This window comes from Rousettus aegyptiacus, unplaced genomic scaffold (genome assembly GCF_014176215.1).
Source record: "Rousettus aegyptiacus isolate mRouAeg1 unplaced genomic scaffold, mRouAeg1.p scaffold_m13_p_4, whole genome shotgun sequence".
NCBI lineage: Eukaryota > Metazoa > Chordata > Mammalia > Chiroptera > Pteropodidae > Rousettus > Rousettus aegyptiacus.
The window spans coordinates 5383511-5396893 of NW_023416307.1; the positions used below are offsets into that span (position 1 = coordinate 5383511).

General features: G+C 52.0%; 1 protein-coding gene across 4 annotated transcripts; it reads left to right on the forward strand.

Annotated features, from left to right (window-relative positions):
* Positions 1 to 3355: 3355 nt before the first annotated feature.
* Positions 3356 to 12933, forward strand: KCNE1 (potassium voltage-gated channel subfamily E regulatory subunit 1). Of its 4 annotated transcripts, none has more exons than XM_036219516.1 (3): positions 3356 to 3448; positions 4365 to 4459; positions 12416 to 12933. In XM_036219516.1, the coding sequence occupies exons 2-3, from the start codon at positions 4457 to 4459 to the stop codon at positions 12854 to 12856; spliced, it is 444 nt and encodes a 147-aa protein (XP_036075409.1). In that variant the 5' UTR covers positions 3356 to 3448; positions 4365 to 4456; the 3' UTR covers positions 12857 to 12933. The 4 variants fall into 4 exon arrangements, with proteins under 4 accessions (XP_036075409.1, XP_036075410.1, XP_016019562.1 ...); XM_036219517.1 differs by having other exon boundaries at positions 4365 to 4450; XM_016164076.2 differs by lacking the exon at positions 4365 to 4459 and having other exon boundaries at positions 3359 to 3448.
* Positions 12934 to 13383: the final 450 nt, after the last annotated feature.

Here is a 13383-nt window from a genome sequence, read left to right on the forward strand (position 1 = left end):
GAGATTTTCCTATGAAAAGTGAGAACTGGCTAGAGCTCTGGCTTTGGATTCACCTGCTCATGGAAGATGAAGATAAACCCACCGGGAGGAACAGGGGGCCATGTTTGTCACCCCTCTCTCAAGGGACAGTCTCTAGTGAAGGGACCAAGACAGATGGAGAAGATGGAGGAGTCAGAGAGAGAGAAAAAGAGAGAGGGAGGGAGCTGACCCGCCGGCTGGTGCTCTGCGGCTCTTGTTACAATTATTTAAGATCAATCGGACCCTCAGAATGGGAAGGGGTGAGAATGGAGGAGGGGAAGGGGAAGGACGAGGGAGAGAAGAAGTCATTTCAAGCTCAAAGAGGGGAACGAAGCACACTCTCGTCTGTCATCGCGTCTTATCATCACAACTGGAAAATGACAACAACAGCATTGTCAGAGTAGAATCGTTCATCACGTGTGTGTGTGGGGGGGGGGCGGGGGGAGAACCAGGAAGAGAAACAGAACACTGCGTTCACACCACGCTTCACCTTTTTGAAAACACTTCCATACACACCATCTGCACAATACCGTGGTGACAGGTGGGCGGGCATTGTTCTACCCGCTGGCGGGGAGACAGTAGTGACCTCCGCAGCTGGTTTGGGGGTGCTCCTTGCATGTTCTCTTGGCCTGAGTTGTTACTAAAGGGCTACACATACCTTTGCTAAGACAAACACCTTGCTTCCGTCCACCGTCCATGTTCCCTGCTGGTGGAGTCCTTTGTGGAAAGGTACTGTAAACATACGGCATGACCTTGAAAAGGGGGAATCCGGGGAACTTTCAGATAAATTTTATGTATTTTTTCCTCACTATTAAAACATATGGACTTATTGCCAAAAAAAAAAAAAAAAGAAAACAGAATAGTATAAATAAGAAAATAAATCTTTCGTAAACCCACCATTAACAGACAGTATTAACATTGTGGTATGTTTTCTTAGTCTTTTGAAATAATGCGTAGCATCCTGCACGTATAATTTACTGCCTTGCATTTTTTTCATTTAACATTATAATATAGGGAATCTCCATGTTGTTACAAATTATTTGTACGCATTATCTTAACAATTGCATATAACATTCTTACATACCATAATTTAACTTTTTTCTATTTAGACTCTAGTGACAGCGAGTAAAACTACAAAGGACTTTTCTATGCAAAAAACTTTTCTGCAGTTCAGATCCTCTCCATAGAAGAGATTTCACACAGCACAAATACAAGGCCATGGTCATTTTGGGGCTTTTTTAACATGCCAGCTTCACTTTTGCCAGTGGGGCTGAGTCCTTTAGAATGCTAGAATTCCACACATTCCCATGCGCCCCTCCGGCCGAAAGCCCAACAAAGAGGAGAGAGGAGGGTCGGAGGGAGGGATGGCCAGGGAACGGAAAAGGGAAGGAGGGGGGGAAAAACAGAAAATAAAAAAGATGAAGGAATGAAGGAAAAGGAAGGTAATGAAGGCCTTAAGGTAATTAAGTACTCCTTCAATTACTTCATTATTATCTACCCTCCATTCCCCCCCTCATTCTTTTCTTCTTTCTTTCTTTCTTTCTTTCTTTTCTTTCTTTCTTTCTTTCTTTCTTCTTTTTCTTTCTTTTCTTTCCTTCCTTCCTTCCTTCCTTCCTTCCTTCCTTCCTTCCTTCCTTCCTTCCTTCCTTCCTTCCTTCCTTCCTCCCCCTCCTCTCTTTTAATTAGTTCCAAGTATATAGTACATTCGTTAGATATCTATATAGTTTATAAAACCATTCCCCCAATTGCCCCCTCCCTCCCCTGGCCCTTCACCTTGCCCGCATATTAATACTAATTGCATTCCCTGTGCTGTGCTCCCCATCCCCATGCCCGTCCATCAGCTACTTCTTTAACCCTTCGCCCCATTCTCCCAGCCCCCCAACTTCCTCCCCTTTGTCTGTCACCAAATTGACCACTATATTTGTGAGTCCGGTTTTGCTTAATTTGTTCTTTTCGTTCCCTAGATTCCGCATGTAAGTGAACTCATGTGGCATTTACCCTTCTCTGTCTGACTTGTTTCACTCAGCATAATAACCTCTAGGTCCATCCATGTCATTGCGATTTGTAGGGTTTCATTTTTTAATGGCTGAGTAATATTCCATCGTATATATGAACCATGATTTCTTGATCCAATCGTCTGTTGATGGGCATTTAGTTTCCATCCATATCTTGGTTATTGTAAATTGTGTTGCCATGAATCTTGGGGTGCATAGATCTTTACGAATTATTGTTTGGTTTTCTTTGCATAAATAACCAGAAGTGCCATTGCTGGGTCAAAAGGTATATCCGCTTTTAATTTTTTGAGAAACTTCCATGCTGTTTTCCAAAGCAGCTGTACCAATTTGCAGTCCCACCAACAATGTCTGAGGGTTCCCTTTTCTCCTCATCCTCGCCAACACTTGTTGTCTTTGATTTACTGATGATAGCCACTCTGACAGGTGTGAGGCGATATTTCATTGTGGCTTTAATTTGCATTTCTCTGATGGTTAGCGACCTTGAGCATCTTTTCATATGTCTGTTAGCCATCTGTATTTCTTCTTTGGAGAAGTATCTGTTCAGGTCTTCTGCCCATTTTTTAATTGGATTGTTTGTTTTTACTGTTGTCAGAAAATGTCTTCTTGCTCTGTCAGAAATCTCCCTGGGCTACCGACTGCCATGCAGCCTGGACCCCATCTCAGTCTTGCCTCCTAGGCTGGTGGGCAGCTGCTGGAGAATTTGCCAGAGGTCACTGGGACATTGTTCAGTTTACCCCTCACGGCCGGAAACACTGTTCCCTTGGCCCCCAAGGACTTTGGAGTGTGGGTGCCAAGGCGTGGATGGCTGCAGTGACTGCCTCTGGCGGGCGAGGGACCCCGCCAGCCCAGTCCTCGGCTGCAGCCCAGCTCAGGGCCCATAGCTACTCAGTAGGTGCTCAATAAATGCCCAATAGATGCGTGACCACAACTGGGGGGTAGGCTGCAGCTAACGAGCTAACAGGAATCTGTTCAGGTTGGGAATATATTTGAAGCTATTGTTTGGACCTGTTGGTAGGGTTTTGTCTGGGCGCTCTGCCGAGGGGGTCTCCGGGGTGGCCTTTCTCTTAGCCACAGCAGCTTCTTGCCGCAGGAAGGTAGAGCTCTCTGTGCCTGGCTCGCTGGCAGATCTAACACGACTTGGGGCCGGCCCTGAGCCTACCCGGCGTGATCCAAAGGTCTTGGCCAGGGTCGCAGGAGACGCGGCCTGCGGGGCCACACTGGCCTGCGATCGCCTAGGACGCGCGGGGCGGGGCGGGGCGGGGCCGCGGCTGGCTGGGGAGGCCGAGCCCGCCCCGCGCCCCGCGCCGCGTATTTGGTCCCAGAGCGCGCCGCCTGGAGCTCGGCGGCCGGTACCCCCAGGGCTTCCCCCGCGCGGATCCCGCTGCACACACGGCTCTCTCGGCGCCCCAGACCCGGTAAGTAGAGGCCTCCTGCCTCCCGGCTCCTTTCTTGGCGCGCGGATGACCCAGTCGGGAGACCCTAAGGGGACCCCAGGGACCCGGTGGCAGCCCCGGGCGCGCACCGGGCGGATCCAGGCAGGAGGCGCGGCGACCCCCGCCGTGGGAGGGAGACTTGGATAGGCGGCTCCGGCTCGCGCCTCCTCTCCTGCCGTCCTCTGAACGCAAGCACAGAAACTTCTCGCCACCAAGTCACGACAGCATTTCCCCCAGTGTTATTAAACCGCAGACATCCTTGTAGAAAATGTGGAACCTAAAAGCATCCAAAGAAAACTAAAATCGCCCACAATCTCAGTCCCCAACTCAGGCAATACACAGCAGCCTCAGAGGGAACTTCTGCTTTTTCGAACAAGAAGGTTCTGAGACCACCGTGGCGTCTCCCCGGGCAAAAGGCACGAGGCACAGAGAGCATCACTGGTATCTGATCTCGTGTATAGTCAGTGGGGAGAATGCGCGATTTTCAGAAGAAAGTTGAGGGAGCAGCAGCCACGGGCGTTTCAGAATCGATCACATGTCGCACTGAAAATCCCACCGGATTTTTCAGATTGCTGTAGGTGAACCGACCGTTTATTTTGAGTCCACATTTGGGTTAGGAAGGGGCTTCCAGCTCCATTGATGAAGGACATTCTCAGTAACCACGGCTGCCACTTCACCAGTCAGGTGGTGGGGAACTCGGCTGTATCACACAGTTGATTCAGGTGTGATGCGTGAGTGGCCAGGAGGTGCCTTGACTCTGGTCCCCGGATTTCTAAGGACGGGGCAGAAAGTTCCCACTGTTTCTACTTCCTGCTGCTCATCAGAGGTGAGCTGAGGATGGGGCTGAGGAAGGCATCCTGAGTTTACAGAATATTCAGGTATGGCTTGCTTTCGGCAGGTTATCAGAGTGTGACTTGTTTTGAAAATAAAGTACACTTCGAAGCCATCGGAGGGACTCTCTCTCGTCACCTCAGGCCGCTGCAGGTGGGGATGGTGAGACAGTTTCTGTGTGCTTTGGGCTTTCTGGTAGTTGAACAGAACATTTATTCCTTCATGCATTCATGCATGCATGCCTGCGTCCTATGAATATTTATCATGCCCCTACCATAAGCCAGACACTGTTCTAGTCCTTGAGGTATAATGGGGGACAATACCCACAAAGATCCCTGCCCTCAAAAGCTTACATTTGGTGGCGGGGGGCAGGAGGAGACAAATAATGGACATAATAAATTTTTAAAAACTACGTTATATTAGCAGGTGATAAGTAGCACGGAAAAAAAAAAAAGCAGGGCATTGGGTTACCGCGAGTCGGGGAGGACAATGAAAACTATGCTGTATTATTAACGATCCCTGATGCCTTAAACATTTTGAGGAATGAGCTGGGTTGCAGATACATATATAATGATATTAATCATATACATTTCAATAAACAAAATAACTAATACTAATAAAATACACATATAATGTAAAAATAGTTTATGTTTTATTATAAAGAAACATGCCGTGTTGAAAGAGGTTTTCATTTGGTTACCCCCAGTTTCTTTCCAGAGTGTATTATACTTTATTATTTGCTCTCATGTCCACATAGCCGTTGTCTTGAATCTACTACTTTTCATTCTCATTTAATTCAGCAAAGCTGTATGAAACATGCTGGGTGCCCGGGTGGGAACAGGTGAGCAAAGGTCCCTGGAAGGAAATGCCCAGACAAGTCCACAAATCGTTGCAAGTTAGAATACGAGTGGTGTAGACAAGGCGCGATGAGGGGTCAAAGAGGGCTGGGGACGTCCGGATGCAGGGTGCGCACACGCAGGGTGGCAGAGAAGCTGGCCTTTGGAGGACAAGTAGAACTCTGACAAGCAGATATGGTGGTCACACCTGTCTTACAGAGAGAGCAGCAAAAGCAAGAGAGAGAGACAGGAAAGTCGTGGGAGTGTGCCATGTCTCACAAAACTCCGAATAGTCAAGGTAGATCCCATTATTCCCAGTCTTCAGGTGAGAAGCTGAGGCTCCTTGAAGTAATTTGATTTGCTGGACGTGAGAGTCCATCTAGCCTCCTTCTGTGTGCCTCCAGCTGCTCTCCAGATCTGGGAATCCTACCGTTATCCATTCTCCACGCCAAAACGCTCACCCTTTTTCGCATGAGTTTGACTGGGTCCTTCTCACCAGTGCCCTGGTTTGCATATCCATCCTTCACTTCCCGAAGCCCCCTCCCTATCACTCACGGAGAGGTCTGGGAAGCTCCTGGTCCTATGACCCAGCTCAAGAGCCACACCCCATGTCCGACAGGCAGGTGACAGAAAGCGCTTTTCAGAGCTGCGAGGACCGTTGGATACTGTCTCTGCACGGGTTTCATCCTGATTCCTTGAGACTTTGTACACCTGAGTGACTCACTGCCTCCTAGAAGAGGTCAGATGGGAAGAACAAGCCTGGAAGGATTTGGGGGCCCCCGTTGGCTCCTTTTCTGAAAGGAAGTAAACGTGTCTCCAGAATTTGGACCTCATGTTGCGATGATGATGCAAACAGTTGACAACTGCTTCCAAGGAAAACTGGCTCACAGAATTCTTGACTCAATAAGATCATATTCACCCATATTAGATTTATTCATGATTGTTTTTACCCTACTTCTACTTCCTGGAACAAATAAGGCCTAATGATGATTTCAAGACCTGGTGCTCTTCCGAGGATATGCTTAGGGAATTCCGTTAAGAATGATGGGAATGCTATCTCCGTTCCACCTAGAGACGTGAGCTAAGGCCCAGGGGCTGTGAGGTGTATCTAGGACTGAACGAGGCTGGACCTCAGGTCTCTGAGCTCTGAGTCTGACATCCTTCCCCGCTACTTGCTCCCAGAAGCTGTCCGTCTCAGGTGAGGGCTTGGGGTCCGCCACAAAAGCCTGGCCCATCCAGTAAATGCTTAGAAAGAATGAAAGGTGGCGAAGTCTGTTCTGAAAGCGTCTGGACTGTTGTCGGCGCTGACAGGCGACACACGGGAACGTGAGGGAGAAATGCAGAAGGCCGGCGTGTGCCAGGACGGGCACGTCACCCACTGCCACCTCCCCCTCCGGGAGCCCGCTGAAGCCCAGTGTGGTGGAGGCCCAGGGGAGTCCACTCGCAGCTGTCAGCTCAGCTCGGTGGCCCAGAGCCCTGGGTCCTGAGTGACGTCCAGCAGCTCGGGGTCTGAGCTTTGACGAAAGAGGAAAACGCACTTGCCTTGACTGGAGGCCTCGAACCCAGGTGGAAATGGAAACTTCTAGACTCCCTGGCCACCTTTCTGGCCCAAGAAGGCCAGTTAGAGAATGTGGGCACCATCCGAGCATTGAACTGGTTGTGTTTGGAGTTGGACCTCCCTGGCTTGTGCTGCTTCTGCTCCCCCGGCCCCCCTGTTCGTTGGGCAAGGCACGAAAGCCGTGGTTTTCCCCGGCGGGGAATCTGATGGCATAGTAAGTGAGAAGCCGGGCTCCATTTGGGTAGAGCCAGTTTTACCTGATACAAGCGGCTGCCACCTCAGTTCCTTTGAGCCTAAATAAAGAATCCATTCCTCTCTGCAAAGACCCGAGAACCCCCTTTTCTATACCAATGAAATGTGAGTCCGTGGCTAAATGATTAAATTTTGCATGGTTTTTTTTTTTTTTTTTGATACGAGACATGACCTTGGGCAAGTCAGCTCATTTCTACGGAGCCCAGTTTTCCGTAAGTTGAGATTGTTGGCTCAGTTCCTCTTTAAGTCCATTTGAGTCCAGCAGTCTGAAAACGGTGGCCACTAGGCAGTGTTTTGTCATTAAAATGGAAGTGAACTTGGGGAATGAGGCATGAACCCCCAGCTGACATGCAGATTGGGATCTGTGCCGTTTTCCCCATGCTATCAGAGGACATTGTCAAACTCATTTCGAGACATTACATAAAAACACCACGTGACCCATCACGTAGACCTGAGGGGCATGGAGGGCATTTAGCAAAAGCAATACAATAAATTAAGTGCAAGACAAGAAACAGAATTATCTTTAAAGATTCAGTTAATTAACTTGACTTTTCGGGTCCGGCATGAAGCTCTGACAGGCTCATCCTCGTTTAAGATGCCAGCGTGAGTTAGGGATGGGGGCAGCCGAGGACTCAGTGAAGGCTCGACAATTCCTCTCTGCAGTTTCTTGTCAGATTACATCAGGGACATGAAAATCCAAAGAAGAAAATCTGAAAAAACAAATGAGATTGGCAAATTATGCTGTGAAATTACGTTTCTCTTCTTATAAAATTCTTCCCAGTTCCCTGCAGCTCAAAAGGCGGATTGGTCAATTTCTTGCCATCCCACATCACAGCCAGGTGGTTCTCGGGCCTGGCTACAATTTAGGATCACCTGAGCAGCTTTCAAAAGTCCCAGTGCCAGACAGGAGCCCTGACCAGGGAGACATATCACAAACTTTGGCAGTGGAGCCTAAGCATTGGTATTTTTTTGAAGGTCCCCAGGTGATTCTAATAGGCCATTAAATGGGGAGCCCAGACCAACAGTATCCGCTTGGGAACTTGTTAGAAATGCAGATTCTCAGGCCCCACCCCAGAAAGCCTGGTGGTGGAGCCAGCACCCCAGCATTTCACAGGGTGATTCTGAAGCATGTGAACAGTGGCAAGAACACTGCCTGAGAGCGAGGCCGCGGACGGCCGGCCTGGTGGGTTTTTAAAGCAGGTGTTTCTGGTTGTTGCTTCCTCCGGCCACGGAAAAGTCCATCTGGATTTAAGCAACGGGTCTTCCCTGGTGCTTCTAGCAATGTGGATTAATTGCAGAAGCTCCTCTGACCTCGCTGTGGGTTCTAAATCACTTCGCCGTTGGAGACCGCCTGCCGTAATTCTAGTCTCGCGTGATGCAGAAGCGATGAGAGCTCTGACCGTCACTGGTGGCGGGATTGCTTGCCAATTATGGTCACTCCAGGAATGGGGGGCGGGGGGCGGATTATAACCAGCTCGAGGCCTGCTCTCTGGGGCCAGGTTCTCTGCATTCGTAAGTGGCATTTCAAAAAAGAAAATGCTGCCCATCACCTTTGGAAGCCCAGCTGCCCAGAGCCCCGGGGGCTGCAATGATTTCCAGCAGCTCTGAGTATACGCCTTGAAGGAAAAAAAAATGCTTTGCCAAACGATTCCTGCCACCCCATTGCGAGAACGGGGCACAGTGCTGGAGAGACTCTTGCAGCCGAAACCCTGGCAGCTCCCCAGGCGCGGACTCAGAAGCCCTGGAGGCATCGTTGTTGCAGGAAGCAGCACCCCGCTGAGGAACGTGAAGGAAACTGGCTGCTCAGACAACTTTCTTAGAGGAAGGAGAATTTATTGGCCGGCGGAGCACATGGGGTTAACAGCACCGTGCACAAGCTCCCCTAGGTTAGGTTAGGGGTGTGATTCCTTTGTCTGAGGTCCTATGCACTTCGTGACTCAGGATGAGGAGAGGGAGCTTCGGGTGGGGGCCTGCAAGGGAGGAGGAATTTCCAAACCGCTGGACTTACCTATTTATAGGTCATTTTGCCTCGTAGAACCCCGACCTTGGCGTTATCAGCACTGCTCCAGGATTCTCGAACAGAGAGCCGGGACACCGAGGCTATAATCAATCAGAAAGCAGCACTTACTGAGGCCGGCGCCCGCTCAGCGGATTCCTAGCCAAGGGCTGAGCCCCGATTGTTAACGATTGTAACGTAACAGGTGGCTTTACACAGTCTTGTTATTCCTACGCGGCTACAGAGATAAGGAAGGCCATTAGTTGGAGAGCAAGCTACGTTATCAACAGATGTGAGCTGCCGAGTCCTCGAGGTGGGGGAGGGAGCCGTGGGAAAACGTGTTAGCTGGAGAGCACTGGGCAGAATGGGGGTGAGAGCAGTTTTAACCGGCGGAGTCGGTCATTTCCGCGGCCCGTTCCTTCGCATTTTTCAGATGCCTCCTCTCCTCCCTTATCATGAAAGGCACAAACGCGTGTGCTCCTCACTCCTGACCGCTTCTCAGCCAGGGAAAGAAGGGAGCCGCAGTGGTCAACCATAGAGGAGGCAGATCCCAAACCGCAGATCCCCGGGCCGCTGTTTCTTAATGAGGTAGAGAAACCAACCTGCTCAGGCGCGGGACGCTAAGTAGGCACCGCTGTGCGCCGCACTCTGTGCTGGTTACTCTGAGCATTCGCTCAGGGATCTGAAAGCCGCAGAGGCTGGTGATTGTTTCTTTCCATTTTCCGAAGGGAAAAAGTCAGGACTGAGCGGGCCTGAGGACCCTGACCCGGGGTCACGTGGCCGTGACGCCTCAGGGCTGGAACCCAAACCCAGCATCTGAGCGCTGTCTGCTCCTCTCCTCACAGCATCCCAGCCCGTGGTCCAGGGAGGGAGACAGTCGTCCCTTCTAAAAAGGGACTTGCTTCTGATAAGTCATTACGGCTCTGGAGGCAGCTCATGGCATCTATTGATCGGATAAGTGAGCCACGAAGAGCCAGGCCCCACCCGTGAAGAGGTATTAAGAAGTTCAAGGACATCTCCCGTGTGCCGTGTGCCAGGCACTGGCCGAGGGAGGCTGTGGGGAGCGGGGTAGGGAGACAGAGACCATGACGGCGCCGAAGTTAGCACAGTGGCCTTTCAAGCATGACTCCACACCATTGAGGAGTTTCATGGGCCAAGGAGGGCAGCTGGTGCTGGAGACAGGCAAAGACATGACCGTGAGGACAGGGTTCCACACGTGGCCAGGGGCCTGGAGCACGGGGTCCGGGCACAGCGGCCACGTGGAGCTGCACAGGGGGGCGGGGCCCCTCCCACCTAAGGTTTCCCCTGGAGGTGGGGGGGAGCCAAGGTCGGCCTTTGAGCTGGGGACTGGCATGACAGGATTTGCAGTGAGGGTGACTCGATTTCAGAGAGCATGACACTGCCGCTCGGCTCACAGAGGCGACGTAGGGCAGGTTCTAGGAGGAGGGTCGGGTGCTGAGTTCGAGCAGCCTGGGGATGGCCAAAGGTGAGTGCGTCCTTGGCTGGCTGCTGGCCGCACTGCTGTGGTGCTCAGAAGGGTGCCCGGGATCATGGCCAGGTGGGAGAACCTGAAGGAGCAGGTGCAGTCACCCAAGGGGAGGGCAGAGGGAGAGGAAGAGGAATGCTGATGACAGAAATCTGGGTGCAGCAACGTTTCAGGGGTGCGCAGGGGAAGAGGGCGCAGGGGAGGGGCCTCCCGTCTGCCTGGCGCTGGGTTCTGGGCATGTTTGAAAATTAGGCCGGTTCTGTAAAGCAGCAGCTCTTGGTCTAGTCTGGAGGTGTCTGAGGCTGACACTGGTCTCAGGCAGACAAGGCATGAGGTCACTGCCCCTCCCCCAACAGTGTACACTGGAATTTCTCTTTCCATAGCGTTTCTGCGAGAAGTTATGCTCCCCCGCACGCCCTGCACCCCTAGTCGCAGCAGCTGCCCCGAGGGTGGTACACTCGGCCGCTTCGAGGGTCTCGAGAAATAAGTGAGACCGCTTGTCTGGCCAGTGGCCCCGTCTGGGTCGAGCTTGGAGTGTGGCCGCATCCCTTGGCCCTGGGGATTTTGTTTTCCGGCAGGAACGGTGGGTAGAGGCCGGCATTTTCTCAAACAACAACGACAGAATGAATAAAACCTATTTTAACTTATCGGTGATCACGAGGCCGCCGAAGTGAGGCTTTCAGAATACACAACCCCCCTGACAGAGTGCCAGAGCTTCCTGTTATGGAGCCCAGACCTATTATGTGGCTATTCAGGGACAGCGACATCCAGATTAAAGTGATGGGAGAACCGTCGCCTTCTACATCGGCCGTAGGCAGAGAGGAGGCGAACACAGCACAAGCTGGAATGCTGGCCCTTTCGAGGGGCCCTCGACATGAAGCCCCAGAGTCGTCGCAAAGGCTGGCACACGGTAGGGTCGGCTTTCTGCTCCTCTGATGTGTGCGGTGGCCTAGACCACCCATCCCCCGCTACCTGCTAAGATGCCTGACGGCACCGCAGTCTGACTAGAGGTATACACCACCGGGCACCAGTTGGATGAAATGTGTGATTATTTTCCCCCAGGTCCATTGGCAGACAACGATGAGGCTGTTTGTCACCCCTTTCTTTATGGAGTTAGTGGCGCGGCAGCGTCCAGCTCTGGGGGATGGGCAGAGAGAATAAACAGGTGCACGCCATGGGTACCACGCAACAGTGGGAGTTAAGGCACGCGGGGTACCCACCCGTAGCCTCGCAAGTGAGCCGTGAAGCCACAGCGCTGAGGAGAAGAGGAAAGGACGGAGGGATGTAACCTGGGACCATCTCGCAATGTGTCGGTCTCCCCGGCTGCCGTAACAAAGCGCCGTGGACTCAGGGCTTAAACGACAGAAATGTATCTTCTCAAAGCCTTGGAGGCTGGGAAGTCCGTGATCAAGGTTCCAGCGGAGTGTGGTTTCCGGTGAGGGCTCTCGTCCTGGCTTGCAGACGGCCACCTTCTCAAGGAGTCTTAACATGGCAAGGAGAGAGAGAAGCCTCTCTTCCTCCTCTTATAAGGCTGCAGTCCTATCGGGTTAGGGTACCATTCGTTAGGGGCGTTAACGTTAATTACCTTCATAGATACAGTCACTATTGGGGGTGAGGGCTTCATATGAATTGGGGGGTGGGGACATATTTGGTCCTTAGCACCAAAATAAAATGCACCCATGCAATGCAATGTGTATGTTAAAGGCGCTCATTCTGGTGGGCACTTACGGGGACGAGGCGTGGGAGTGGTGGTGGAGGCAAAGGGGAATCGATTTGTCACTTGATCCATCCAGAGAGGGTGTTGTGCAGAGCCAAGATGGCACATGCCATGACCGAAGAGTGTGTCAGGACACACCACTCACCCGAGCTTTAAAGAAACGCATGTGTGCGTGTATGTGTACGTGTGTGTGTGTGTGTGTGTGTGTGCGCGCGCGCGCGCGGGTTTTGGCCAAGACGTTCTTTCTGATTCCAGGTCAAACTTGTCTTGCAGAAGGTTTGCCCAGGAAGGTCGCTCTCCAGCAGTGGGACCTCGAAGTCCAGGATGGTCCTGCCAAACACCACGGCCGTGACGCCCTTTCTGACCAAGCTGTGGCAGGAGCTGGCGCAGCCTGGCGTCAACGGGTCCGGCCCGGTCCGCAGGTCCCCCGGTGACAGCGACGGCAAGATGGAGGCTGTCTACATCCTCATGGTGCTGGGCTTCTTCGGGTTCTTCACCCTGGGCATCATGCTGAGCTACATCCGCTCCAAGAAGCTGGAGCACTCGCACGACCCCTACAGCGTGTACATCCAGTCGGACGCCTGGCAAGAGAAAGACAAGGCGTACTTCCGGGCCCGGGTCCTGGAGAGCTACAAGGCATGTTACGTCGCTGCCAACCAGCTGGCCGTGGAACGGCCCCACACGTTCCTTCCCGAGATGAAGCCTTCACCGTGATCCCAAAGCCGGTTAAACCCGGACGAAGCCTACCTGACAATCTGATTTTTCTAATCCTATGCCTCTTATACTCTTTATTATATGGATACATTTGAGGTTGTTTTTTTTTCTATTGTAAGGGGGGGGGGTGAAGGGTGCGTTGATAACATTATTCCTCTAAAATCACATTCCTTCGATAACAGACTATCAGCTGTCCGCCAGGATCTGCCCCTGCCCTGTTAATTTTAGCAGAAGCCCCGAGATCATGGCCTCTGAGGATGAGCTGTATTTCCCAGGCTCCCTTGCAGCTAGCAAGGTCATGGGATGAAGTGGGAGTGATCCGGGTAATTTCTGAGAGACCCTTTCCCAGCAGCTGGGGTGTGGCCGAGGCGGTGAGTCGGCTTCGATTCTGGAAACAGAGCGTGTATTCACAGATGGCAGAGCAGCAAGAGTCGGGGTCCCTGGGCAGTGCTGTGGGCAGGACCCCCTGACCGTGCTGCGCACCCACCAGCTCAGACTTTACGAGAAAGAGTCGCGAACTCCGGCCT